Source organism: Cupressus sempervirens, chromosome 8 (assembly GCF_028749045.1).
Source record: "Cupressus sempervirens isolate cs-2001-9-10 chromosome 8, ASM2874904v1, whole genome shotgun sequence".
Lineage (NCBI taxonomy): Eukaryota > Viridiplantae > Streptophyta > Pinopsida > Cupressales > Cupressaceae > Cupressus > Cupressus sempervirens.
In genome coordinates, this window is record NC_143125.1 from 50,107,573 (window position 1) to 50,134,211 (window position 26,639).

Below are 26,639 nucleotides of genomic sequence, written 5' to 3' on the forward strand. Positions count from 1 at the left end.
AGTTGATGCAGTTGTTACTACTAACCCTTCAGGCTCTCCTGAGAAAGGGACTATTATTGGAGATTTGTATGTGAGTTGTCATAGTGTTGTTCTAGTGCAGGAGGCAATTGTTTCCTCAGGTGGGACTTATGCATGTATGAATTCACCTAGCTATGATGTTGGTGATTTGGGTGTTGCAATAGAGAACGCAGATGTGGGTTCATGCCCTAGCATTATTGATTCACAGCCTGACATTGACTCGTGTGCAAAGTCGGGTGATGGCAGTTGAGCATCTGTTAGGAGATGTGGATACAAAGAGTATGGACACTTCTGATGATTTGTTGGATGATGCTATGAGCTGCATCGGGTATGATATCCTTTGTCACGTATCAGGTGATGACTCCAAGGAGGTCTGGGATAGGTCCCAGGATCAGGATTTACAGGGACTTTTTGTTGAGGAAGTAGTCACACGAGGAGTGCAGTATAGTGAGGGCTTCTACTTCTTCAGAGGAGGTGTTGGTTGAGCTACCAAGTAGTTGTACCTTGATTGCAGATGTGTGTGAGGTCAATAGCACACATGCAATGAGTGATCTTGTGGTGGGTAGTTTTGATTCAATTTCTTATCACAGTGCAGATAGTGAGGTAGTGAGCTTACATAGGAGGCAAGGGTTACATAGGCATCATATGGCTAGTCAGTTGAAGGTGAGTGATAGTGACATATGTTCAGCTCTTGAGCATTGTGATGCTATTCGTCAAATGTTGGCTGCATTTGGTTGGGGTGCTCCTATGTCAGATGAGCACAGTGATAGTAGTATTTCACTAGCAGAGATTCGTGCGCTTTGAGAGCCTATCAAGATCTTGAAGCATAATTACTCACAATTAGTTGCTAACAGGGATTACCTTATGAAGTAGGGTAGCACCTGTTATGAGGCATTGTTAGGGAAAGAAGAGGAGGTGGTTGAGCTCACCCAAGAGCTTGAGGTGACTGTGGACTCTCTTCACTATACTCAGTTGGCTCTTCAGGAGTCATAGTCACAGTTGGATGAGGTTACCATGGAGTTAGAGAGGGTAAAGTCGACACCAGCCCCAGACCTTGTTCAATTACATATTGTGGTTGGTGGTGAGTTTGCTTCTACGATTGGGGATGATGGGCGTGATAATGTGGCCAACACATTCGTTTAGCATATGGGTGCAGTAGGTACAAAGGAGGTGAGAGCATCAATGGAGACGAGCTTTCATGGTGATTTGCTTGCTTCTGCCAGAAGCGGATCTATTTCTTCATTTCATATAGCTGGTACCATTGGACAATTGGCAGTTCCACATTTTCAGAGGGATTAATTGTGGGTCGCAGAGGAGCAAATTGATGCTTCCACATATAATTTCTATTACACAGAGTCTTTCATGGAGTATCTTTTGGAGAGTTCAAATATGTGGGAGGATTCATACAAAATGTCTAAGGGTACTCTCATCCAAGGCTCTCGTGCTATTCAGAGGTTGGCGGGAAAGATTGTAGAGATTTTGTCTACCATGCTTCCCTACAGGGATTTTGAGGTTGGGTTTGCTAAGAGGGTTGCCTAGGATCCTACCCAACCAATAGTTCGAAGTCAAAGATTGGAGCCATCTTCTGAATCTTAGTTTGATAATGATGAGCCCTTGACAGAGATTTGGATTTTTTATCGGCATTACACTGTGGGTACTCAACACTTTTCTTTTGACCCACAGGTAGAGAACTTGGTTTCACATTGGTGTGGGTTGGCTCCAATTTCATACTATCAATTATGGGATGGGTTAGCACAATCTTTTGCAGATGGGATTGAAAACTGCAAGTTAGACCCCTTGCAATATCTACACACCCAGGACAGTTTGGTAGAGGTTGGAGTTGGTGGTAGTGTTTTAGGTACCTATGGTTGTTACCATCTACACAGTGCAGTTGGGTGTGAGTGTCAATTTGATGGGGACTCAGGTGTGGACAGTGTTAGTATTTCAGTTGGGTTCAGTTCCAATGAGTTGTTGCCTTCATCAGTGCCTAGGGTCAGTTTTCAAATGATTCTGATGTTGATGCCTGTTATTTGGGTGTTGGTGCTACAGAAGTTGCTTGGGGATAGTACACAGTTCTACCTTTCGAATCCAAGTGGACTGTGATGTTTATTTTTCTCTGGGATTGCTTAGGGACAAGCAATCTTAGGGAGGAAGGACTGTAATGTCCCTATTTTTAGCAGGTTCCTGCAATTGGCTTGGTTAGTTCACCATCATGACCCTCATGAGTTGACATTGGGATTTGGGGGTCTCAGTTGTGGTGTTATAGGCTTTTCAACAACCTATGGTGTGTTTTGGCTCCATTTGAGGGACTTATTATTTATAGTAAGTCAAACTGTTGGTTTCGATGAGCTCAACTGAGTTAGAGGAGTTGGGTGATGCTCTCAGTTTTTATTTGGAGCTTCCAGTTTGGGCTCCAAGAATCTTGGAGGGAGAGTCTATTTATAGTAAGTCACCCCGTCATATTCATTCATCGTCTTTCATCATCAGGATCACTTTGATGTTATCAGATTTCGATTTTGATGCTTCTTCAATTGTTTTCACAAGATGGGTGAATTATTATTATTATTCATCTAAATACGCTGAGGTTGTTATTTTTTTTGGTGTTGTTTGTTGGTCACCTCAATATCATAGCTCATTGGAACCGGGACAAAAAAAAAATCATGGGAACAAGAAATAGTGGCCTTGCATGTCAAAATATTAAGTTATGGTGGAAAATGTCATTTTTCAGAGCCAAAAGCAATTAATAGTTTATATTAATGGCACTTTATTATATTTTAATGTGGTGTAGAGGAAGCTTCTTAAGTGGAGTTCTTTTGGGAAACTAGTGTCATTTGGAAATTATAAATGAGGACATTTGATGAGAAAAGCAATCCAATTATTTGATTATCTTATCTTTCTTTGTTGTCTTTGTGACACTTCTGAAGTTCTGAAATTTTGTGCCCTTGGTGAAGTATAAGGGTTTGGGATCTATATCTGAAGTATTGTAGATTCAATTTTGAGATTGCTTGGCAAATTGTGCCGAGGTATACGATTTGTCATTTTAGGAGCGAAAACACTCAAGATAGACCCCCCAAATACAAGCTTGCATCAAATGTAACTAGTTCCTACGAGTCAAAGCCTGATATGCAATGATCCATCCTCCTCCATCACAACCTACATAGCTTTGATGTATGACTTGCATCTATCCTCATCCGACCCATAATCCTCTTTCTCCACATCGTCAATGTTCCACTCCCTATCAGTATCCATCTCTGCCTCTCCTGTGGTAGCCATGTCCACATCTGGTGCCACCTCCTCTTCGGGCACATCCTCAGACTGTGGTACTCGCACCTCCTGTGGCTCTAATATGGCAGCTGCTCCTAGGGATACCTCTCATGCCTTGGGGACTGAATGGAGGGGCTGACCTTTGTAGGAATGAGTCGAAATTGTTGTCGTAGGAATGCACTAGCTTTATCCATCACCTCAATCTTCTCAGCCTATGCTACCTGTGTCATCTCAATGCTCTCAACTGTTTTTGCTGGCTGTACTGGCTGGGTTGGCTGGACCTTGGCCAACAAAGAGGAAGATATAGTGACCACAGTGTTAGAGCCAATCACATCTAGTTGAACCTAAGGTTCGGGCTCTAGCGAGTGCATCTCTACTATCTTTGCTGCTGGTGCAAGTGGATCTGGTGAAAGATTCTTTGGAGTCACAACATCAGTCGTGGTTGTCTGTGGAGTCATAACATCTGTCGTGGCCGTCAATGGAGTCATAACATCTGTCGTGGCCATCAGTGGAATCATGATAACTGGCGCATGTCTCTAGCCAAACGGAGGAATAAGCGAGGTAGTGGCTATCAACTGTGTCGAAGTTAGCAACTGGGAAGGGGTGAAAAATGCGGACCCTCTGACCACCGCGTCGCTGCCAACTTCTGCCAAGGTACTCCCTTCCTCGGAATCAGCACCACTTCTCTCTGTGGTTTCCTCCCTTTTGTTGTCCGTGTCCCTGTATGCCTCCAATCCCTGCAATACTTTCTTTTGATCGGCCGTGGTTCCACTCGTATCTAAATGTCTCTAGTAGAATACTGGGGGTTCTCTTGGCACTAACTTCTCCCTTAGTGGAACTTCAATGTCGTCGACTGGAATTTGATGAAGTTTTACTTCTAGAAACAAGCCGATGGTAAGATGTGGCATGAAAAATGTTCATTATTGTAATGTCATAAACTCCTCCATCCTGTCGGCAGGGACTGTGGCCCAATCATACACAATACCATTCATGATGTCGTTTATGAATGTAATCTAAGGCAAGGCGATATCTGAGGCCCTACTTACCCCCGTCAACCTGCTTTTAATTACATCATAATACATCTCCAATGGCTCTCTCGAATGAAATCTCTCCATAGTCCTCGGCTCTTGGCACCTTTCACCACCGACTCCATTTCCTCTGGTGTGAGATCACAGCCCACCAATTTCACCCAATATTCCTTACGTTCTTATGGCAACTTGTGATTCTTGGTCTCCACTTTGCAACCTCCTTGGCCAAGAATGCCAAAAACCCTACTGAAATTTTGCAATTTGAAAGAGACTGTCATACGGTGCTTCTTGTAGAAAAATGCACTTGTTTTGCTGTTCTTGTTGTACATTTCTATCATAGTTCTTAAGATCGATTCAAACAGCCAAATGGAAAATACCGGAAGTTGTATTGCCCAATGTACTTGCACTTGTATCAAAATTTGTTTGATTAAACCTATATCTGCAGTCTCTTTCCACCATTTCCGGCACTCACTACCATTCATCCCTTCAAACTGAACTGTGAGGTGTAACAGGCCGGCCTTCACTTTCTGCTTCTTACTGTTGGATGTTGTCGGCCCTGCAACTCAGACTACGAAAGACAACACTCTCACATTCTTTTCCACATTTGCCTTCAATTGATTTTTCCACTACTTTCTTTTCCCTGCGGACTCCATAATAATGGTCTCTTGTTTTGTCCTTTAAGGTAACCAAAAGAAACGGTTAGGGTTTGCTCTCTCTTTTTCTCTTCTGCAGCAGTGCTTCTCTAGCAGCAATGGTTCCCACGTTGAATGCCTTTGTTATCTTCTACTTCTCTACGGATATTCTTCTCTTCCTGCAGACGTTATGCTTTGAAATATGGTTCCTTTCCCCCAGAAGGTAGCTTCTTTCTTTTCTCCTTCAGCAAATACTCTTATAACTTCCTTTTCTGATAGACTCTTTGTCCCACCCGCAGCTTTACTTCTTTCCATGGATTATCCTCAGCAACTGTCATGCATACTTTGTGTCACTGCAACCCTCCCACGGCATGTATTTAGGTCAAGTCTGTGGCTTACACTTTGCATCCATGGTGGCATGGATTTTTAGTTGTCCTGCAGAATTTTGCACCTCCCTCTGCGGGACACTTAGTGTCCACAGCCACATCTCCACGGAACACCTGGTGTCCATGGCCACATGTCCACGGGACACCTGGTGTCCATGGCCACATGCAAGTGTCCGCAAGACACTTAATCTGTTTTTTTTTGTTTTTCTAATTCTTATTTATTTATTTAATTTTTCTTTAATCACCTAAGTCTAATTTGGGATGATTTCTTACTTCACCTCTCTGTCGTTCATGATAAATTTTTAACTTTGATCCATTGATAGCGTCAAGAATTTCCCACTCATCTAAGGTCCATAGTTTTATGGATCCATTGTCGTCGACTTCTCTCACTTTATATGGTCCAAGCTATTTAACCTTGAATTTCATTGGTTTTATCTCATTGCAGTCATTGTACCGAAGCACGAGTTGGCTTGGCTAGAACCTTGTTCTTTTCAAGTGTTTGTCATGCCACACCTTTCAACGTGTTTGCCCCACTTCTGTCGCCCATTGCACTGTTAATCAGCGTTCATCCAGTTTATTCAATTGATATAGGCATTCACGAAAACTCTCCATATCTTCGAGTCTATTGTCAATTGCAATTCGCAGGCTTGGGATTGTAAATTCGGCTAGTACCATGGCTTCTTGGCCAAGCATCAACTAGAACGGCGTCTGTCCCTTTGTGACTTTGAATGTGGTAAGGTAGACCCACAACATTGAAGGCAACTTTTCCTCCCAGTCTGCTTGTTCGACGCCACACGATTAGTATATGATGGCCATCAAAATTTTATTTGTGGCCTCTGCCTGGTCATTGGCTCATGGGTAGTAGGGCTTGACAAGGAATGAAAAATCTTGAATTCCGTTGTTAATAATCTGATCACGTGGTTGACAAAGTGACCCCCTCTGTAATGTCCCCTCTTTAGTTCGACATGACATTGATCATGGATTTTGCCTATTCCAGACTCTCGTAGGCAAATGGTGTGGAGAGAGAGTCAATTCTGCGGATCAGATGGTCATATCTTGCTCTTGAAGAAGTGTTAAGAGGTTATATTTTATTATTATGTGTTATTGGGGCCTACATGTTATAATTTTAAGTTGAGTTGCACTTTTTATTTTATAAAATTACTCTATTATAAAAAGTGCATTATAATGAGATTTTATAAAGGATGTTTCTAGAAGTTCTAGAAAAAGTGCATTATAATGAGATTTTATAAAGGATGTTTCTAGAAGTTCTAGCAACTTCTTAGAAAAGTGAATAAATAGAGGGTTGGGCCTCTCATTTTGGACAGGCTTGGATTTGAGATTTCTTTTACTTCTTCCATTGTGGAGCAAATTTGTAGTCTCTTGGGTCTACAAATATTATTCGATCTTTGGGAACGAATCACTCCCCTAGATTGGCATAACTGAGGTAGCAAAATATCTACTGAAGGGTTGCATAATTGGAGTTGGTATTCAGCCATCTCATTGGTACTTCATCGAGAATCTGTTGTAGGGTTTGTCCGTGGTTGGAATAAGGGCTTGAATTCATCATAGCATTGGTGGATCATTTTGGTAAGGGTTTGAAGACATAATTGGCACATTTTCAGAATTGCAACTCCAGGGTTTGGAATCAAATATTTGCTCATATCTCCTCAACCTATTGGGAAACTATTCTATGCTTTTGGGAGGGCACAATATGACCCTAGGCGACCCCAATTAGGGCATTTTTGTCAGCAGTAAAAATACAAAAAAATCAGATATTGAAATCGCAGTCTCCCAGCTACCTGGTACGGCCAACACAGGGTTGCAGATTTGTCACAGTTGGAGGGAGGTTTGGGCAGATTTGGGGTGTCGACTTCATCAGCCGTCATCAGCAAATTAAGGCAGCGATCCAGGTTCTTTTACATTGCAATTGAGTTGATAGTTGATGGCAAAAAAAATGTAAAAGTTGCATTGTATTCACTGCTGTAACAGTCATATATATATTCCAGTCATATATATTCCAATTTGAACAGTGATATCATAGCATTGTATTGTCTTGTCAAGGGTTTGGTAGATTACAATCAAAATTGCATAGTTAGACAGTTCATTAATATCTGCTATTTAATTCAGTCAATTTGTGTGTTCAGATCAGTCCTTTGTTGTAATCAGATTAGGACTGCATTTATGAGGGTTACATATGGTCTTCCATCTATAATCATATGCATTTGCACCACATTCCATAAATATCAGTAATAGCAAGCTGAAATTTGCCATAATCTGAATATTGTTATTGGTACTGTTATTGTTCATTGGCATTGTACTTTGTGGTTTCGTTGCACAACAATTAGCCTTATTCGCAGCTCTATTCAGTTACATGCCAAGTGTTTGATAAATTGTCTCAGTCCAGTTTGGGGGTTTTAGTGGCCTTAATAGTTAAGGGTCATTACAGTGGTATCAGAGCTATAAGTCCTGCCATCCTGTGGAGGTCTTATAGGGAATTTGGAACAGCTGGATAGAAGGGAAAGTGTTTGACGAAATGTCAAAACACTAAAATCAGAACATTTATGTTTGAGCATGCGACAGAGGCTTTATAATTTCCGCAATACCAAAGCAAGACAAGATAGGATTTCAGACCTGTAGAGCGAACAGTCTAGCTCATCTGTACAGGTGGACATAGAATCCAGTCATACAGACACAGGGGAGGTATTCTTTGATCAAGACTACGACTACAATATGGATAGAGGCGGGAATGCCGGTCCAGATCAGCGAGAGGAAAGATTTTTACAGTTATTAGACACCTTGGCACAAGGACAGCGATTAGCCGAACAAAGAGCACAGGAACAGAATCAGACTGCAATACTAAACATAGACAAACATAAATGGAAGGATATGAAGATCACTTACAGTTTGATGATCTTTCATCAGAACTACAATAGCCATTCAGAACTTACAGTGTGAAGAAAACATGCTTAGACAACAGCATAAATATTAAAGTGAAGTGGGGCCGAAGATCACAAGTTTATTGATAGCCCATACTCAGCCATCTATATCCAATGATCAATTGTCTAAATGATATGCATGGAATACACATCAAGATTTTATGCTAACAGTATTATAGGTGTCTAAAGAAACTTATAATAACAGAATAAACGGCACCGGAGCAGCCTGATGAACAAACGCTGACAAAGATAACTTATGGAGTTCAATGGAAGACCAAGACGATAAGTATACAGTGACTTAAGATTGATTGAATTATTCATAATAAACAAGACCACGTCAGCCATAGATGACAAGGCTGTTGATTTGTAGAAGTTGCGATAGAAATTAAAGCATCATCAAGTTAGACAACGATTAGTAAAGGAAGACAAGCGTTTGAATATAAATGACTATCCTTATCATGTTGAAAAAGAAAATCAAAGGCATCCTTAGTGTTGAGGCAACAATGAGTAATGAAAAGGATGAACCAATAGAAGACAAGAATGGTGATATCCAGATGCATAGGGACAAAGAGATTTTGTGAAACTTGGCAAATGGTCATCGTTTGAGAAAGATAAATAAAGCCCAATGAATTGAGGAAGTTTGATAATCTTCTATAAGTCAGAGATTTATTTGTTAAAGCCAAACATTGGAGTAAAACAACAACCAACAAACACTCTGTAGTCAGCGATTAAACTAATACATACAGCAATACCATGAAGTTAGAAATAATGTTTGCACAAAGAAATGACCCCATCAAGAAAAATGTTAAGTCTGGAAGTGAAGTTCAAATGCTAACATGTTTGGGCATGATATCGTATGAAGACATGTCTGATCCTGTACAAAGGTGCCATTGCATTTGAGGTTAAAATACAAGGAGTATGAAATTGATGAAAGTGACATTATTTCAGAAGTACAAAAGATGCAACGCCGTCATGCTTAAGAATGATATCCTCAACAAGCAATCTTTCCTATGAGTCAAACAACTATGTCGCCGTCGGTTTTGGGAAGTCAAATCGTGTATATCATGCACAGAAGTTGGATATGATGGATGCAAACAAATCAAGATTATAATAAAAGACAAAATCATTCTTTGAAAAGAATTGATGGTAGCCACAAGTGATTAGAGTTTCCAATCAGAAGTAATTCTAAATAGAAGACATGCATGAGGACCAAGTAAGCAAACAAGGTAGACAGGATGTATATGCATTGAGCAGAGAAAAGTATTATGATCAAGAACAATCTATACCATCAATATACACAGGCTCGAAGGTCTACATCAATGTTCAAACACAATTAACCAATATCGTTCAAAAAAGATTTCACCATAATCTAAAGTAGTATACTTTCTAACTGAAAAGGTGTGATTGAAGATTAACGATAATATTATAAAAGAAATTAATTAAATGTTATGAAGTCTCTTGGTAAATAGACACATCTTTTAGATGATATCAAAAGATATAAATAAAGAGTTATTTATTTACAAAAGATGAATGTGAGCTAAGCTTGTGAAGGAGCAGAGAAGAAATAGTAGAGATTTATATTCAAATATCTAAATCTGATATATATTTAATCAGAGTTAAAGAAGCAGTGTGAGGCAGTATAAGCAATGAACTTATAATGAAAAGATATGTAAGTGAAGCATGGAAATATAAAATATATAATAGAGTAATGTTGTAACTAGAACTAGTTAAGCCTTGTGGGTTGGGCGGTTAGGAAGTGAGGGGATGCGTCCGTTGGTTTTCCCAACCGACTGACCATTATATAAGAACTTTGGAATTTGGATGTTGTACTCGTGTTTTTGGTAATCAATAAAAGTAATAAAATTTCCTCACCGTTTTGGTATTCTGGTACGAATAATGAATGTTCTATTGATACTATTGAATCTATCTTACATTGCTCTGTGTAACTTGTGTTAATAACCTTTCTACACTCACACAATAATGTTTGTCGCTCGAATGGCTCTCTCATTCCCTACTACCTTTAGAATGTTTTGTCTGTTGTTGTGGCAAATCGTAGAAGAGACTTCTTGAGATTGAATGGCCCTTATGCAATTTTTTTTAGGGCTTGGGAAGGGCATTCAAATGGGTTAAAGGTTGTTATTTCTGCTACATCCACATCAGTTGAAGACCCCCTATGGTTGTCCTAGTACTAGGTCTTTTGCTTTGAGATGTTTGAGTTTCTTGCATTACTACTTCCTTCACTCTCACTATTGATCAAGATTATGCAATCTGATATAGTGTTACACGTTTGTTTGTTTTTTAAAAACTCAACATGCCCTCCTGTTAGAAAGGTTAATCTTTCCTTGGATGTATCAATTGGGATATTCCAAGGATCTCTAAATGTAGTTTGTCCTATGGTACACATGTACATGTGGAGGACATGTCATTGTTTGTCCTTTATTCCACATGTAAGGACAACTTTTTTTTATTCCTTTATTTAGTTTATCCTCCTTAAGAGGATTGTGACACTTTGCACACACCTATTATGAATGTGGCATTCATAGAAATGGGAGTTACAAATGCAACTCCTTTCTCATCTCTATATAAGAGATGCTCCTCCTTCTTTCTTCTTCACTCTTAGCACTTGATGTTATTGTATTGAGCTATTTTTGCTCCATCACTCTCTCTCTCTTCTCTAGGCATTTGCCTTCATTCATAATACTCACAAGGGGTTTTCTTTGCTTTCCCCTTATAAATCCTTGTCTCCATTGTTGACCCATCTTGGTGCATGCTCTTGGATTTTGCTTATCTTATGGTAACATTGTTTCACACTTAACTTACTTGGATTGTTTCTCGTTCCTTGCTCAATCTTATCATTTCTTACATGGTATCAGAGCAGGTTATCTAATCCTTGTTTTAAGTTTTGTGTTGAAAGTTGTCATTCATTGGAGCACACCTTATTTGGAGACGTCATTGAAAGAAGAAGTTTGTGTTGCAATTTTCTGCTCATTCTAACATCTTTTGTGTGCAGGTTTTTAGTGTATCATTTTTTTATCATTGCTTACTAACCCTCTTTGGAAGGCTTGCCACCAAAGGGTTTTCCTATAAAAATTTCAAATTTTTTTTTCTTGTTTTGGAAGGCGAGCCGCCAAAACAAGAAATATTACTTCATATTACTTATTTATTATAAAGTTGTGCATTTCCTTTTTTTTTTAAAATTATTTCTCTAATATTATTCTTGTAGGGGATTCTTAAATACCCTAAGTGTTACTTTTTAATCCTTCATACAAAAGGTTCATTAAACCTCTTTATAGTTCTTTTAAAATTTAACTTATATTTTAATCATTATCTCTTTTGAAATTTACAATATATCTCCTTTAAAATTTAAAAATTTATTCTAAAAATTTATCTCTTTTAAGAAAATCTATGAGATTTTAAATTCTTACCTTCATTCAGTTTTTTTTAGTATCTGTCCTTGATCGATTGTCGTTTCTAAAAAAAATCTCATTCTTTTAGTTTTTTAAAAGAACTCTAATTAGAAACCCTAATTCAATATTATTGCATGAGTTTTTTTTCAAGAACGCCCAGCCATTTCTGGTAGATAACCAGACATTTCTGACCATAGACACTGTAGGGGATTCGACTCCACTGGTGTTGCTTATGGTCATTGCCAGCCTTAGCTTGCTGGTGCCTTTAAATGCGAGCATTGGTGACTCGAGAGAATTGTCTGTTAGAAACACATCTAGTTCAACTTATTTCTTCCTTACAAGCATCCATCGCTCTACTTCAATAATTTATCGGACAGTTTAGGATTTGGATAATGCGACCTTTGACCTGTTATGCTTGCGGGTCTGTTCCCATTGCGCTTGCAGCTTCCTCCTAATAATGCACCCATGCACTTAGTGCTGGTCCAATCATCATCACGTTTGGCCAAAAGCTTCATATAGATCTGAATTTGATGTTGATTTTTGCTGGGGACGCGCATTCGGCAGTGCATTTTTGATTCAGTATGCCACACAGAGGCCGTATATAGTAGTCTCAAAACATTTGTATTTAATCGTTTCATCTCAGCATTTAAATTGTTCAATTTAATAGCATTGAGATCCATCTAAGTGATTGTTCGGGGTAGGGTTTTCCGCCTAAATCTTGATTGAAACCCTCGGGGTAGGGTTTTCCGCCTTGATTGAAACCCTCGAGGTCAGGTCTGTGGCCTGAATCTTCATTGAAATCCTGAGTTGATGCATGTGACGCTTTTTGATACGTGTCACTTTCATTATTATTTTTTCTGAAGATTCGTTTTTAACTTTGTTCCAAGTGTTGCATCTTAAATGTTTTGGGTGCTATTTTTATCATTAGAAGCGTTTGAATTTCGTTTCCCTCTTGCATGCAATTGTGTTGCCTTCAATCATTTTTTTTATTTGGCATATCATTAGGTATCATTAATATAGGCATCCTAAATATAGAAAATTAGATTCGTTGTCTTTTTTAGGCTATTATCCTCCTAATAACGCTTCTGCAGGATTCTGTTTCAAGTTTATCCTTGTACTACCGTTTTGTTGCAGAATTATTATTATTTTTTGTTCAATTTCATCATCACATTTTTTTTTATTCAAGTTAACGTATAAGTCATATTTCTATTAGGGGGGGCATTTTTGTTCATAAAAATGTCAACCTTAATTCCAGAAATAAAACTTAGTTATTCTAATTATCATTCTTGGAAAACTCATATCTCATTCATTTTTCGTTTTAAACACCTCTTCGAAATAGCGACTGATCCTTCTCTTGAACCTGGTTCAGCGGCTACCCAAGACGAAAAAGATACTTGGAAATCTAAAAATGAAGAAGCTTTAAGTTTAATTGGTATTTCCATTATTCCAGATTTATATGTGTTAATTGCTCACTGTTCAAAAGCTCATTATGCATGGTCCATCTTGCAAACCAAGTATGACAGTGGAGATGAATACCGCAAAATACAGTTGCAGGATCAACTTGAAGATCTTAGGTATGCAGATTTTAAGAGTATGGATGAATTTCTGTTAAAATTTGACTCTCTTAAAAGCCAAATTATTGCCTTAGGTGTTCAATTAGAGGACATTCGTTTAATTCATCTTATTCTTAAAAAGTGTCTTCCTAGACAGTTTCAACAGTTTATAACTAATATTCATGCACAGTTTGCTATTCCTACTTTAACTTCTTAGTTAACTTATGTTATTTTTCAAACTTTATTAAGACAGGAAGAAGCTAAGCTAATTCAGTTTGGTACCCTTAAATCAACTGAACATGCATTTGTGTCTAGAAATTCAAATAATAATTTTCGTTCCAATAATAATAATAATAACAACAAACAATATAATACTAATTCAAATAATTCCAACAATAAATTTCATGCGAAATATAACAATAATAACAATCATCATAATAACAATCGCAATACTAATAATCAAAGGAATCATTCCAATTCCAAACCTCATTGTTCTTATTGTGGCAAAGATGGTCATATTGTCAATAACTGTTTTAAAAAGCAAAATGATAAAAAACCTATGAACAATAGTAACAATAATCAAAAATCAAATCATAAAAAAGGTAACTCTACTAGTTCTAATTCTCGTCATGCTTTTACTTGTAGCTTTAATCTTTGTAGATCTTTAGAATGGATTGTTGACAGTGGTGCATCACAACATGTAACTTCTCATAAAGAAATTTTTGATTCTCTACAACCTGATATTGCTAACATTCCTATTCAGTTAGCTAATAATCAGACTTGTAAAGTTGAAGGTTTAGGTGATGTAACTATTCCTAATGGTAAATTGCATGATGTATTATATGTACCTGATTTGAAAACTAATTTGCTTTCTGTTTCACAGTTATGTCAGGACTATAAAGTTGAATTCTACAAAGATACATGTTATGTGATAGATCCTCAAACTCAAAAAGTGATTGCTCATGCTAAAATGGATAATGACAATTTGTTTAAATTCCATGAATTTGCTAGTTCACGATATTCGTTACATACTTCTATTGACTTCAATATATGGCATGAAAGACTTGGCCATTTAAATTCAGATTATATTACTTTCATGCAAAAGCACAATATGGTTGATGGCTTGCCTCACATTATTCCTTCTAAGATTGCCTGTACAGGTTGTATGAGTGGTAAGATGCATAGGGAGCCATTTCCAACTGGAAAATCATGGCGAGCAACTCATAAGTTGCATCTTGTCCATAGTGACCTATTGGGCCCCATGGAGAATAACTCCATCCAAGGTTCTCGGTATGCACTTACCTTTGTTGATGATTTTTCTAGGCGAACTTGGATCTATTTTTTGCATAGCAAGGATCAAGTTCTTGATATATTCATTGAATTTCAGTTATATGTTGAGAGGCAATCTGATTTTAAACTTAAAATTCTTAGAACTGATAATGGAAAGAAATATGTGAATAATGCTTTTCATTCTTATTTGAAATCATGTGGAATTAAACACGAGCTTACTATTCCTTATACACCACAACAAAATGGTGTGGCGGAAAGAAAGCATCGGACCATTGTTGAAATGGCTAGAAGCATGTTGCATGCTAAGAATCTGCATTATAAATTTTGGGCTGAAGCCATGTTTTGAGCAACTTATATTCTTAATAAGACTCCTACCAAAGCTCTCAAGGTTATTACTCCAGAAGAGGCTTGGTCTGGTAGGAAACCTAATTTACATCATTTGCAGATTTTTGGATCTATTGCTTATGTTCATACTCCTAAACAGAAAAGGCATAAATTAGATGCTAAGTCATCTCCTTATATGTTTGTTGGGTATGATGAAAATACTAAAGGTTATCGTGTTTATGATTCCACTACTAACAAAGTTCAAGTTGCTAGAGATGTTTGTATTGCAGAAAATGGAGTCCATGACTGTTCTACTACACATGATGCAGAATTCAGTGGCACTAAAATTGTGCTGGTGGAGGACCAACCTCCTCTTAACCCTACTCCTCCTCTTAACCCTTCAACTCAAGTTCCACCTATTATTTCTGCTCCTACAAGTCATGATATTCAAGTAGCTACTAATGATGCTTTTATTACTAATGATTCTTCCTCTAGTGATAATTCTATTGCAACTAAACGTAAACCTAAATGGGCTCAAAACTTAATCAATGAAGGTGACGACTACATTTCTCGATTTGGTGGAATTAAACATAGAAGGATTAATTATTGTAATTATGCTTTGATGACTACTATTATGAATTCTAACGATCCTAAGTCTTTTGATCAAGCTAACTCTCAACCTCATTGGCAGAAAGCCATGCAAGAGGAATATGATTCTTTAATCGCTAATCAAACTTGGGATTTAGTCAAGTTACCTCATGGCAAGAATATAGTTTCATGTAAATGGTTATACAAAACAAAATTGAATACTAATAATGAAATTAGTAAATTTAAGGCTAGACTAGTTGCTAGAGGTTTTTCACAAATTGAAGGATTAGACTATAATGAAACTTTTGCTCCTGTTGCTAAAATGCCTACTATCAAATTAGTTCTTGCTTTAGCATCTAAAATGAACTGGCCCATTCATCAAATGGATGTTAAAAGTGCCTTCTTAAATGGTGATTTACATGAAGAAATCTATATGGCTCAACCTCCTGGATTTGTTAAGAAAGGTAGTGAAACTCTGGTTTGCAAATTGAACAAATCTATTTATGGTCTTAAACAATCACCTAGAGAATGGTATTCTAAAATTAATTCTTTCTTTATTTCTCAAGGTTTTGCTAGAAGTAAGAATGATCCTAATTTGTATATTAAACATACTAACGATGATATTATCATTGTTATTGTTTATGTAGATGATCTAATTCTCACTTCTAGTTCAGACGCTTTGATTTCTGATATCAAGTTCCAACTTAAACAGAAATTTCAGATGACTGATTTAGGTATCTTACATTACTTCTTAGGTATGCAAATTTGCCAAACTCCTAAGGGTATCTTTCTTTCTCAAAGCAAGTATGCTTATGATCTTTTAGAAAAATTTAAGATGAATGACTCTAACCATGTTTCAATTCCATGTGAACTAGGAACTAAATTACTGGCTGATATGAATACTCCTTTCCCTTTGCTCAAAGAACACTCTATTTCTCTTTGCTCAACTGAAGTTGAATACAAAGGTTGTACCAATGCAGCTAAGGAAGCTTTATGGATTAGAAGACTTCTTGAAGATTTGGGTCTACCTCAACAATCACCTACCCCTATACATTGTGACAATCAAAGTGCTATTGCCTTGGCAAAAAATCCAGTTTTTCATGCACGAACCAAACATATTTCACTTCAACATCACTTCATTCAAGAACAAGTTGAAGACAAGCAAATTACTCTTCTTTATTGTAAAGGAGAAGATCAAGTGGCTGATAGTTTAACCAAACCACTTTCTAAAGAGAGATTTCAGTTCCATTGTAAAAATTTGGGTTTACAACCCATTGATGTAAACTCCCCAAGTAAAGATTAAGGGGGGGTGTTAGAAAGGTTAATCTTTCCTTGGATGTATTAATTGGGATATTCCAAGAATCTCTAAATGTAGTTTGTCCTATGGTACACATGTACATGTGGAGGACATGTCATTGTTTGTCCTTTATTCCACATGTAAGGACAACTCTTTTTTATTCATTTATTTAGTTTATCCTCCTTAAGAGGATTGTGACACTTTGCACACACCTATTATGAATGTGGCATTCATAGAAATGGGAGTTACAAATGCAACTCCTTTCTCATCTCTATATAAGAGATGCTCCTCCTTCTTTCTTCTTCACTCTTAGCACTTGATGTTATTGTATTGAGCTATTTTTGCTCCAACGCTCTCTTTCTCTCTTCTCTAGGCATTTGCCTTCATTCATAATACTCACAAGGGGTTTTCTTTGCTTTCCCCTTATAAATCCTTGTCTCCATTGTTGAACCATCTTGGTGCATGCTCTTGGATTTTGCTTATCTTATGGTAACATTGTTTCACACTTAACTTACTTGGATTGTTTCTCGTTCCTTGCTCAATCTTATCATTTCTTACACCTCCCTATGTGTTGCAATACAAATAAAAAAACGGAAAACAAATGGCCAAAATGCTTTAAAAAAACAAATAGAAAATGAGAAACATACCTGGAGTGAAGAAGGTTTGATGGCAAAACCTCCTCTTGCAAATCTAAAATGAAAAATTTCTTCACTAGTTGTCGCTGCTCTTAAGTTCTTCTTGGCAAGTAGGGTAAATTTGTAAAATGATTTAAGTGTTTACCTTTTTTACTCTTTTTATGGCTCAAATAGGGTTTCATATGATTTTGACTTTTTCAATGCACATGTGGTCAACCAAAAACATTAAAAAACTAGTTTTTTATGTTTGGATGTTTCTTTTGGGCCTTTAGGGACACAAATCCATCTCTAGGGTAGACAAGGGGATTGTTATCCCCAAGTTTCCTCCAGGCTTGAAAACACATTTCGAGGACAGTATCTTTTTTGCAAAAAAGGACGCCTTTGGAGATGGCATGTTCCTGTCCCCCTACTGTCCAAGGATGAATGCAAGTGCAAAAAGACACAATATGTCCCCGTGGAGCAAATGGTAGATTTAAATTAATACAATAATTCTTCCATATCGAATACATCATTTTTATTATATTCCAGTATTACTAATCTATTATTAGAAAATAATATCATTAGTTATCCATATTATCAACTAACAATCGGTCAAGCATTCAAATATAAACAATTTGTCGGCTTAAAACTAGTTTTGTATGCATAATTATCAATCCAAAGAAAAACATACTTGCGATAGTTAGGTAAAGCACAATGGGAAAAAGGAAAGACTTAACAAGTCTCAGGAATTATTTGCATACCTGCATTGGGCTGTGAAACATCTCTATAAAGGGATAATCCTTTCTTTGACGAGCTATACAAAATCCTGGATACTTTGGGCATTCAACCTGTCATGGCACAAGCAATCAATGCTCATAAATGAAAAATGTTAATAGTTAACAACTATTCCATGATTAGAAAATACAATTACACACAAATTTATCTTTGTAGAGATTACTAGGGTAAAATATAAAAGCAAAAATAATAATATGCTGTTTGCATACTTTCAACATAAATTTTTATTTCAATATAATCTAAACTTGAAATTTGATAATACTCTCTGAGAAGGTAGCATGTACCAAAGCACCTAAAGAAATTGGGAAACACGGGAGAAACTTCAGATCACAGTCACATAAAGGACACACTAATAATCACACATATCTTTTCAAACTTCTGTATAATACAATTGTTGACTAGAGGAAATTGTGTATACTATCAAAATGCCTTCCTAACAATGAGAAGGTACTTTAAACTCACTTCAAAATGCCTAACCCCATCAGCATTACACAATGTGATATACACCCTTATTTTGTTTTTTGTTTGCTTTCTGTTTTGAGTTTGTTTTGGAGTAAAGAAAGATCGAGAGATAGGTATTACCAAAAACTTAGTTGCAGCAAATAACTAAAACAAATTTATTCCTCAAATAACAATATTCAGAGACACCCACACCCGGCAACATTTTCACAACTGATTTACATTACAACATCAAAATAAGAACTACCCAGATCTTCAAAATATATTGCATTGCCATTTTCAACATACCCATTAAATCTAGAGAATATAAGACTAACCTTGCACTCAGAACCGGCAATCGGGAGCCAAAATGATATCCGATCTGCTCTTAAAACACACCATGATAACAAGCAGACATATGCAACCCCAAATAGAAAATATAACCAGCAGAACCCGAGGCACCTTCATCTAGAATACTCACATCGCTCACCAGGCTTATATGGCCGGCCAAGGACAAGACCAGCCAGCCAGCTTAAGGAAGGTGAAATGTGCCTCAAAATATGCAATAAATTCTTCTTTCCTATACAGTGCCACCCTCTTTGGCAATGTAGGTATTTTTTTGCTACAATACCTTGGCGCTAAAGCAAATTCTAAGATATGTAAGGGGCTGGTCATCTTGTTCCAAATGACAAAAATAATTTGTTATGCAATTTTGAAAAATGTTTCCATTGGGTCATATTTCTTTGCCTATATTATTGCCCTTATTTTCCCCACCATGGAGTCCATGCCATCATAAATTTAACTTAGACATGGACGATTAGTATTACCATACCTAATCATGCTCATGATCAACTTAGTAAGACTCAAATCTGATTCCATACAATCCCACCACTCATCATGAAGGATCTATGCTCTTACTTTTTGGGCTTGTTTTATATTTGACTGCCTCTATACACTCAACAAGGTGTTATGACCGTAGCACTCAAGGCCTCTTTCACACTCACAAGTCATCTTAAGAAGATTGTATGAGAAGCAAATTGTGATTCGGCAAACCTAACATGGCATAAAATAATGCAAGTCATATATCAATTAGAAAACATTAAGAATCTAAATCACCCTCAAAAATTCCAATTTGGAGATCCTAAATATAGCTGATATATAATGATTGGTCGCAAACATTTGAATCTTCTTACCTTTGTGTCAAATCAATTTGGGAGTCATAATTCGCAATATTAAATTGAGTGGATTGCACATGATGTCTAGAATATATGACCAAAAGTAGCCTCCGTTCTAGATCAAGCTACCTATGTGACCTAATCACACATTGATCGTCAAAGATGGGACCCATCTTTTTTGGTTTATTTGGCCACTTTTGTTTCCTCTCTTAGTAGCTCTGGTGTTGGTTCCTCTAAAGGTTCTTTCCCTTGTAATTGCTTGCTTTTTAGGCCTCTAGGATTGGCAGTCTTCTCGAGTCGAGGTTGTGAATTTGAATGAATGAAGTTTAAATAATATCCAAGGAAATCCTTGAATCTCCTACAAAGTCTTGTTATGCCCAAATTGAAAAAGAGATCAAATAATAAAAATTTGGTTTAGAAATGATGGATTTGGGTCAAGATTGAAAGAACCCCATTAATGTGCATAATGTGCACCCCAAGTAAGAAAGGTAGAAATCAAACCAGAATATGTGCAAATTTGGTAGGTGTTGAGTAGAAGGAATTTGACCTAAGTAATTTGATGTTGGACAAAAAAAGGCAAAAAAGTTTGAATGAATTACAAGGAAATGTTTAAACTCAGCACCCACAGTATAAAGAAAATTCTTCAACGTACCCGGTTCGTGCCCATGATCATTGTGCATGGAATTCTGTTGCAGGGTTGTATACTAGAAAGAGTACAAACATAAATTACCTAGAGAATAGTCTGAAAGTTAAAATCCTTCTATGCTAATCTGAGGTATAAAATCATGTTCCTCATGAGCTCCAAAATACAGAGCATGCTTTGTCCCAAGATAAAAATGTGTCATCCCTGAGCTTCATGAGTGTTAGAATGCATATCCTACATGGTTAGAAATATGGTATAAGATTTTGTCATTAAGCTTCCAACACAAAGATGCAATCCATAGGATGCTCCTAATTGACCCAGGGAGGAAATGGAAAAGTCATGGAATGTTCCATGAAAGAGCTCCACTGCAAAACGCCTACAATGAAGGATGGAAAGAAAGTTGCCCACCATTTGATGCAAAATACACCCAGTGCACTAATTTCAAAGAATTAAGGAAACATGTTTCACAACGAAAAATCTGCCTAGAAGCTCCACATGCAATATGTCCCCGCCTTTTAGCACAGAATACAAAGCATTGAAACGTTCTTTAAAGGAACTCATAAATTCCCAACACATTCCAAAGCACAATGAAGAAGTCAAAATCTGCAAAGAGTATTATTACAAGATAAGATTATTTTATTAATGTCCAACAAGAGACCACAAATGGGTCTAAAGGACTAAAGAGTGTACAAGGCCACAACTAGCAAGGGGAGCACCAAACAGTGTCCGCACAAAAAACAAAAACAAGAAAGCAAAAAGCCAAAACAAGAGAAATCTAAGAGCACCTCACAAGAGAAAAGTTTTCTCGAACTGAAGGGTATGGTCCGGGGGGAGGGGGAGCCTCAAACCATCTCCAAGATCTAGTAATAGGCTAAATTCATACACTATCATGGTCATGCTATAAAGGGGACATTACAATCCTCCCTACCCAAGATTGCTTGTCCTCAAGCAATCCCAAGAATCAACGAAACATAATGATCCACCTGGATCCCAAGGATAAATATGTATAATGCCCCCAGTGTGACCTACAAACTCCTGTGACAATAATAATATCCACAAAGCTATCATGAACATTCAGTCAGCATACCAACAGTGGCAACCTACCCAATCTGCAATGTTAATCCTATCTCCACCTAGATCCTAATAGAGACAAAAATCATATCCATCCATAACAAGGAGCTATGGATACCTAATATCATCTGCTAGACTAAAACTCCCTATACACCTAACGAATCTTTTGCAAGTATGAAGTCTATCTATTCAATAGAAACTAGTACTCCCAAAAGCATCTGTACAATAACCCTGATATCCATCCTCTATAAAACTGTCACAGACATGTTGACTCTGCAAGTAGCCTCTTGCTAACTTGCAAAAACTAACCCCATCAACTACAGATGGTGCAAATCCATCCCCTAAAGATGGTATGAACTTGGAGCCAACTGATGCCTATGAGAAACCAATTCCTCTACCTATTGATCAAAAGAGAAATGATGAGCACTCCTCACTGTATAGTTGTGAAAAAAAGCTCTGATCTTTGTCAAAGGCTCATCATCATCAAATCAAGAACCAAGAGATGGCTCCAATCTCTGTCTCCAAACAGTTGGTTGGACAAGGGATCACAAGCAACCCTCTCAGCAAACCCAACCACAAAATCCTTGTAAGGAGGCATTGTAGCCAAAGTCTCTACAATCTTTCCTAGCGAAAATTAAATTCTGCAAGAACCCTGAATGAGAATACCCTTAGAAGCTCTAAATAGTCCCTCCTAGAATTTCGGACTCTCAAGCAGATATTCATAAATGACTTTGTGCAATAGAAATTATATGAAGAAGCATCAACCTATTCCCCTGCAACCCACAACTAATCCCTTTGAAACTATGATGGTACCAAGTGTCTATTGCTATCAATTGTATGAGATGAAGTAATAGATTTACTTCCGAGAAAAGGAAACAAATCCCCATGAGAGCTCGTCTCCAAATTAGATGATACACTGCCCAAGTCTTGTGAAGAAGAGGGAGTAGTAACAAGAATTGGCACAAAAATCTCTGAAGAATCCATTATTGTCACATCAAGACTCTCAATAACCTGTTTCACATCATTTGCCAATGTGCTACTAACTACTGGACCTTGTACAATAGAAAGCTCTTTGCAGTCCTCTACTGATGCACTCATCTCATCTAAAGCTACTACACTCATATCAAGGATGGATGTCTCTACATCCTCATCACATCCATCATTCCTATTAGTGAAAGTCAACTCACCAACAACCACCACTATATGTAGCTTAACTAGATCTGGGGCTAGTGTAGACTATACATGCTCCAACTCCACAACTGCCTCTCTCAATTGCAACTGTGACTCTTGGAGAGCTAATCGGGTGCTCTCCAACACCCCAAAAGTTGCCTTAAGCTCATGGGTGAGCTCAAACACCTCCTCTTTACCTAACAATGCCTCATAACAAGCACTACCCCGCTAAAGAAAGTAATCCCTCTCAATTACGAATTATAAATAGTTATGCTTCAAGATCCTGACAACCTCTCAAAGTGATAGAATCTCTGCCAGAGAAAGGTAACTACCACAATGGTCATTTGACATAGAAGCGCCCCAACCAAATACAGCTAACATCTGCCAGATAGCATCATAATGCTCAAGAACTCAAAAAATATCACTATCGCTCACCTTCACTTATCTAGAACCCTAGCTCCTACATAAGCTCTCTAATTCACTAACTCCATTGTGATAAAAAATGGTATCCTCACTGCTCACCACATGATCACTAACATCAAGTGTGCTAATAACCTTGCACATGTCCATCAACGAGGTACTGCTATTGTGTACCTCTACAAACAACTCATCTAAAGTGGAAGTCGTTTCTATGCCCAACTCCTCACAAATCTCTTCTTCCTCCTCAAGTATAAGTCCTTGTAAAACATGATCCTAGGACCTATCATCATCCCAAGACAACTCTGAGTGATCACTCAATGTTTGACATGATAATCTAGACCTGTTGCAGCATGAAACATCCTCATACAAGTCATTAGAGATGCTCATAAAACTAATATCCACAGTGTCTAATTGAGACTCCTCTGTTATCTCCTATTGTTGCATACATGACTCAATGTCAACATGTAGATCAACATCACTATGGCATGAATCTCCATTGTGTAACTCCTCAACACTCAAATCATGGGTGTTATCACCAAGTGACTCCATGCCCTCGTCTTCTACGCATGAGAAGATTGTTGTCCCCTACACTGACCCAACACTATTAAGTGTTGCCATAAAAATCAAAACTGTCAATACTCATATCCTCCTCACAATCTTCAAAAACAACACTCTCACCACGAAAGTCTAGACTAGTAGTGGTATCAATTAAATCTTTTGCGCTCACACTATTCGCAACATTATCAACATACTCACATAAGGGACTGTTGTCCTGAAAATTAGACCCAACATTACCCATATCCACACTACTCCCAATTGATGTAAGACTACCATCAAAGGTAGTTAGCATGTTGTCATAATTTTCCATATCACTAACTCAGGAATCCTCAAACTGTTGGAACTCAATGTTGTTATCTACTAATGAAACAAACATTTTCACATGTCCCTTTGTAGAATCTTCAACTTCATAACCGTAAATAGGACTAATGGTTACCCCACTTGTCAAGTGAATATTTTGCAACTGACAGTTTTTTGTTGACTTCTATGAGAAAACAAGAGTTCCAACCACAGTATGTGAGACAGTCTCTCCTAGCTAGAAGGCTCCTCATTCTCACTATTACTTCAATCAACTCAAGGTTAGAATGAAATTTAGAGAAACTAAAAAGGGGGTTACCAATATTCTTTCCTCTTTTTTTAGGAAAGAATAAAATTACTTACAAATCAAGTAATGGGCAAGATAACGATGAACTCAGATCAACTGACAAGCTGATTCTAAGCGTACCATCTTAGATCTATGTCTATTTTCTACGCTATAAGGTTGAATAGGGAGCTCACAAACTCCTACACAATTCGCCAAATATGAGTTTCTACTATTGGGGCACAAAGACTTCCAAAAGTAGATGATTTCTAATTGAAATCCCACCACCACAAATGGAGCACATAGACTTCCACAAATGATGATTTCCAAATTTAATCTAAGTTATTTCAATTCCCTAACATGAAAGTAACTATTCCATAAATGCTCTGAATAAAATCAAGTGTGAAATTCAAGAAAGTAACACAAATTATAGACACAGCTTACAATTTGTACTACCACAATCATTCTGAAACAAAGTTTTGAAAGAAATTGCTTCTTTTATTCACTTCTCATTAAAAACTTGCACAAACAAACACAGTTATATTTGCACAACTTCTGCAGAGTTTTCTTGCATATAAAAAAACAATATTTACAATAGAAGACACTCAATTATATAGGCAAAGGAACAAGAGAAAAAGGGAGAAAAGGGGGGGAGAAACTCAACCACCTTGACTAACTCAAACAAGAAAGAAGACTTCAAAAATTACATGATTGAAGGTACGTGTAATTTGATTACATACAAATCAATTGCATGCATGTATTATGAATTTACAAGCAAAAAGTTGAAAACACATCTAAGAAAAATGAAGACAATGGTGAAATTGTTGCATCAATCTTGTAGATTATCAGCTAAGGCCTTGTACTTGGTGATGCAATCGCAGATGATTACAGGATTGGGAGTTCTTGTGTTTTGTGTGACTGCATTCACCTTGATAACTGTGGCATTGCATTTATTAATGGCCTAGTAATTCTCTTCGATAAATTGCCACAAGTGCTTTGCTGTAAATTTATAGGTTAAAAATTTATTCATAACATGAACCACAAAATCAGCCGCTTCAAATTCCACGTTGATTCTATTGGTGAATTATGAGATTATGGTTTCCTTTAACAGTAGGTTATTATCCTTGGTGAACATTTTACATCCCATCTGATCAAGGTCATCTATTATGTTAGTTTCAACAACATTAAATCTTCTACAGGCTTCTTGCGCCTCTGTCACTAGCCCTTCTATTCCAGTACATTGTTGACCATGAACCCTTGATATTCATAAAATATTTTTAGGCATGCGATGATTTCATGTGGTCAAAACATCCAAGTCTGTTTTTTGCATTTTGTTCCAGATGTTCAAATCTTCGTCCAAGGTTTTTAATTCTTGGTTGAAGGACAAGTGTGTATCTTTGAGCTTGGATACAATACCTCTAAGGAATCCAAGGACTTTGTGTGCATCCCTTATGGCTTGAACTCCTTTTGTGACAATTTTCTTGAACCAACCCTTTGTTGCTTCAGCTCTTTTGTTCACCAGTTCAGAATGAGGTGTGGTGACAATGAATTATGAAGAGTGCTGACAAATAATCTCATGAAGGCGAGTATTCTCCAGCTTGAGCTGATTCCTTCTTTCCCAGAGTTCAACATTTTGTTGGGACAAGGTAGAAACTGCATCCTCAGCATCCCTCTGACATCCCAACCACAACTGTTTACCAAGTTCGATTTTTGTGAACTTGTAATCTGAATGATGAAGCACTTCAGGCCATTTGTCTACCAAGGGTTCTGCGATCTCAGTATAGTTAAGTTTCTCAGAATCAAGAAGAATCTATGAGACAATCTTGGCTTTGTGTACTGGAAGCTTTGATTTATTCTTATTAGGAAAAAGATTATCTCGTGAGAGTTTTATCTTCCTCTTCTTCACAGTAACACTATTAAAACTTGTTGGCTAATTGAGATCTTCCTCAGTGGAGATTGGGATGGTTGCTATGCAGACATTTATCCTAATTGTATTTATGTTGTCGTGATGCATGCATCTGTCTGCACAGCTGGTATCATAAGTGCTTTCCAAGATGACTCTATCACAAACATTTCGAACCCAGCAACTGAAGTATTAAGTTGGGAAACTTGACCTTCTATAGGAGTAGGAAAAGTAGATAAGGTCTCAAAAACATTTTCCAAATCCTCACATTGTTTTGTTGTGAGGGTAGGAGGAGTCGCAGAAGAAATAGGTACCACTGAAAGGTTCACTTCTGAGAAGCGAATGATGGGTACAAAAGCTGTAGAAAAAGAATCCAAATCAATGTCCAAAGTAGATAAGAAAGGCTCATCTGCGATAGATCCTTTGGCTTTTAGCCATTGTGGAGGTGAAAGGATGACCATTTCTTTTTCTTCATCTCAATCTTGTGCTTCTGGTGAAGCCGGAGAAGAATGAGATGACTAAAACAAAACTTTTTGTCATTTGATTTTC

At 37.4% G+C, this 26,639-nt stretch overlaps 1 protein-coding gene across 1 annotated transcript in view; it reads right to left on the reverse strand.

The window, feature by feature from the left end:
• Positions 1 to 26,639, reverse strand: part of LOC149541559 (Thioredoxin superfamily protein) — an 86,457-nt gene that overhangs the window by 10,990 nt on the left and 48,828 nt on the right. Inside the window, exon 4 of the mRNA XM_089796771.1 lies at positions 18,099 to 18,185. Within this exon, the coding sequence (XP_089652897.1) occupies positions 18,099 to 18,185 (87 nt within the window). The remainder of the gene's footprint in view (positions 1 to 18,098; positions 18,186 to 26,639) is intronic.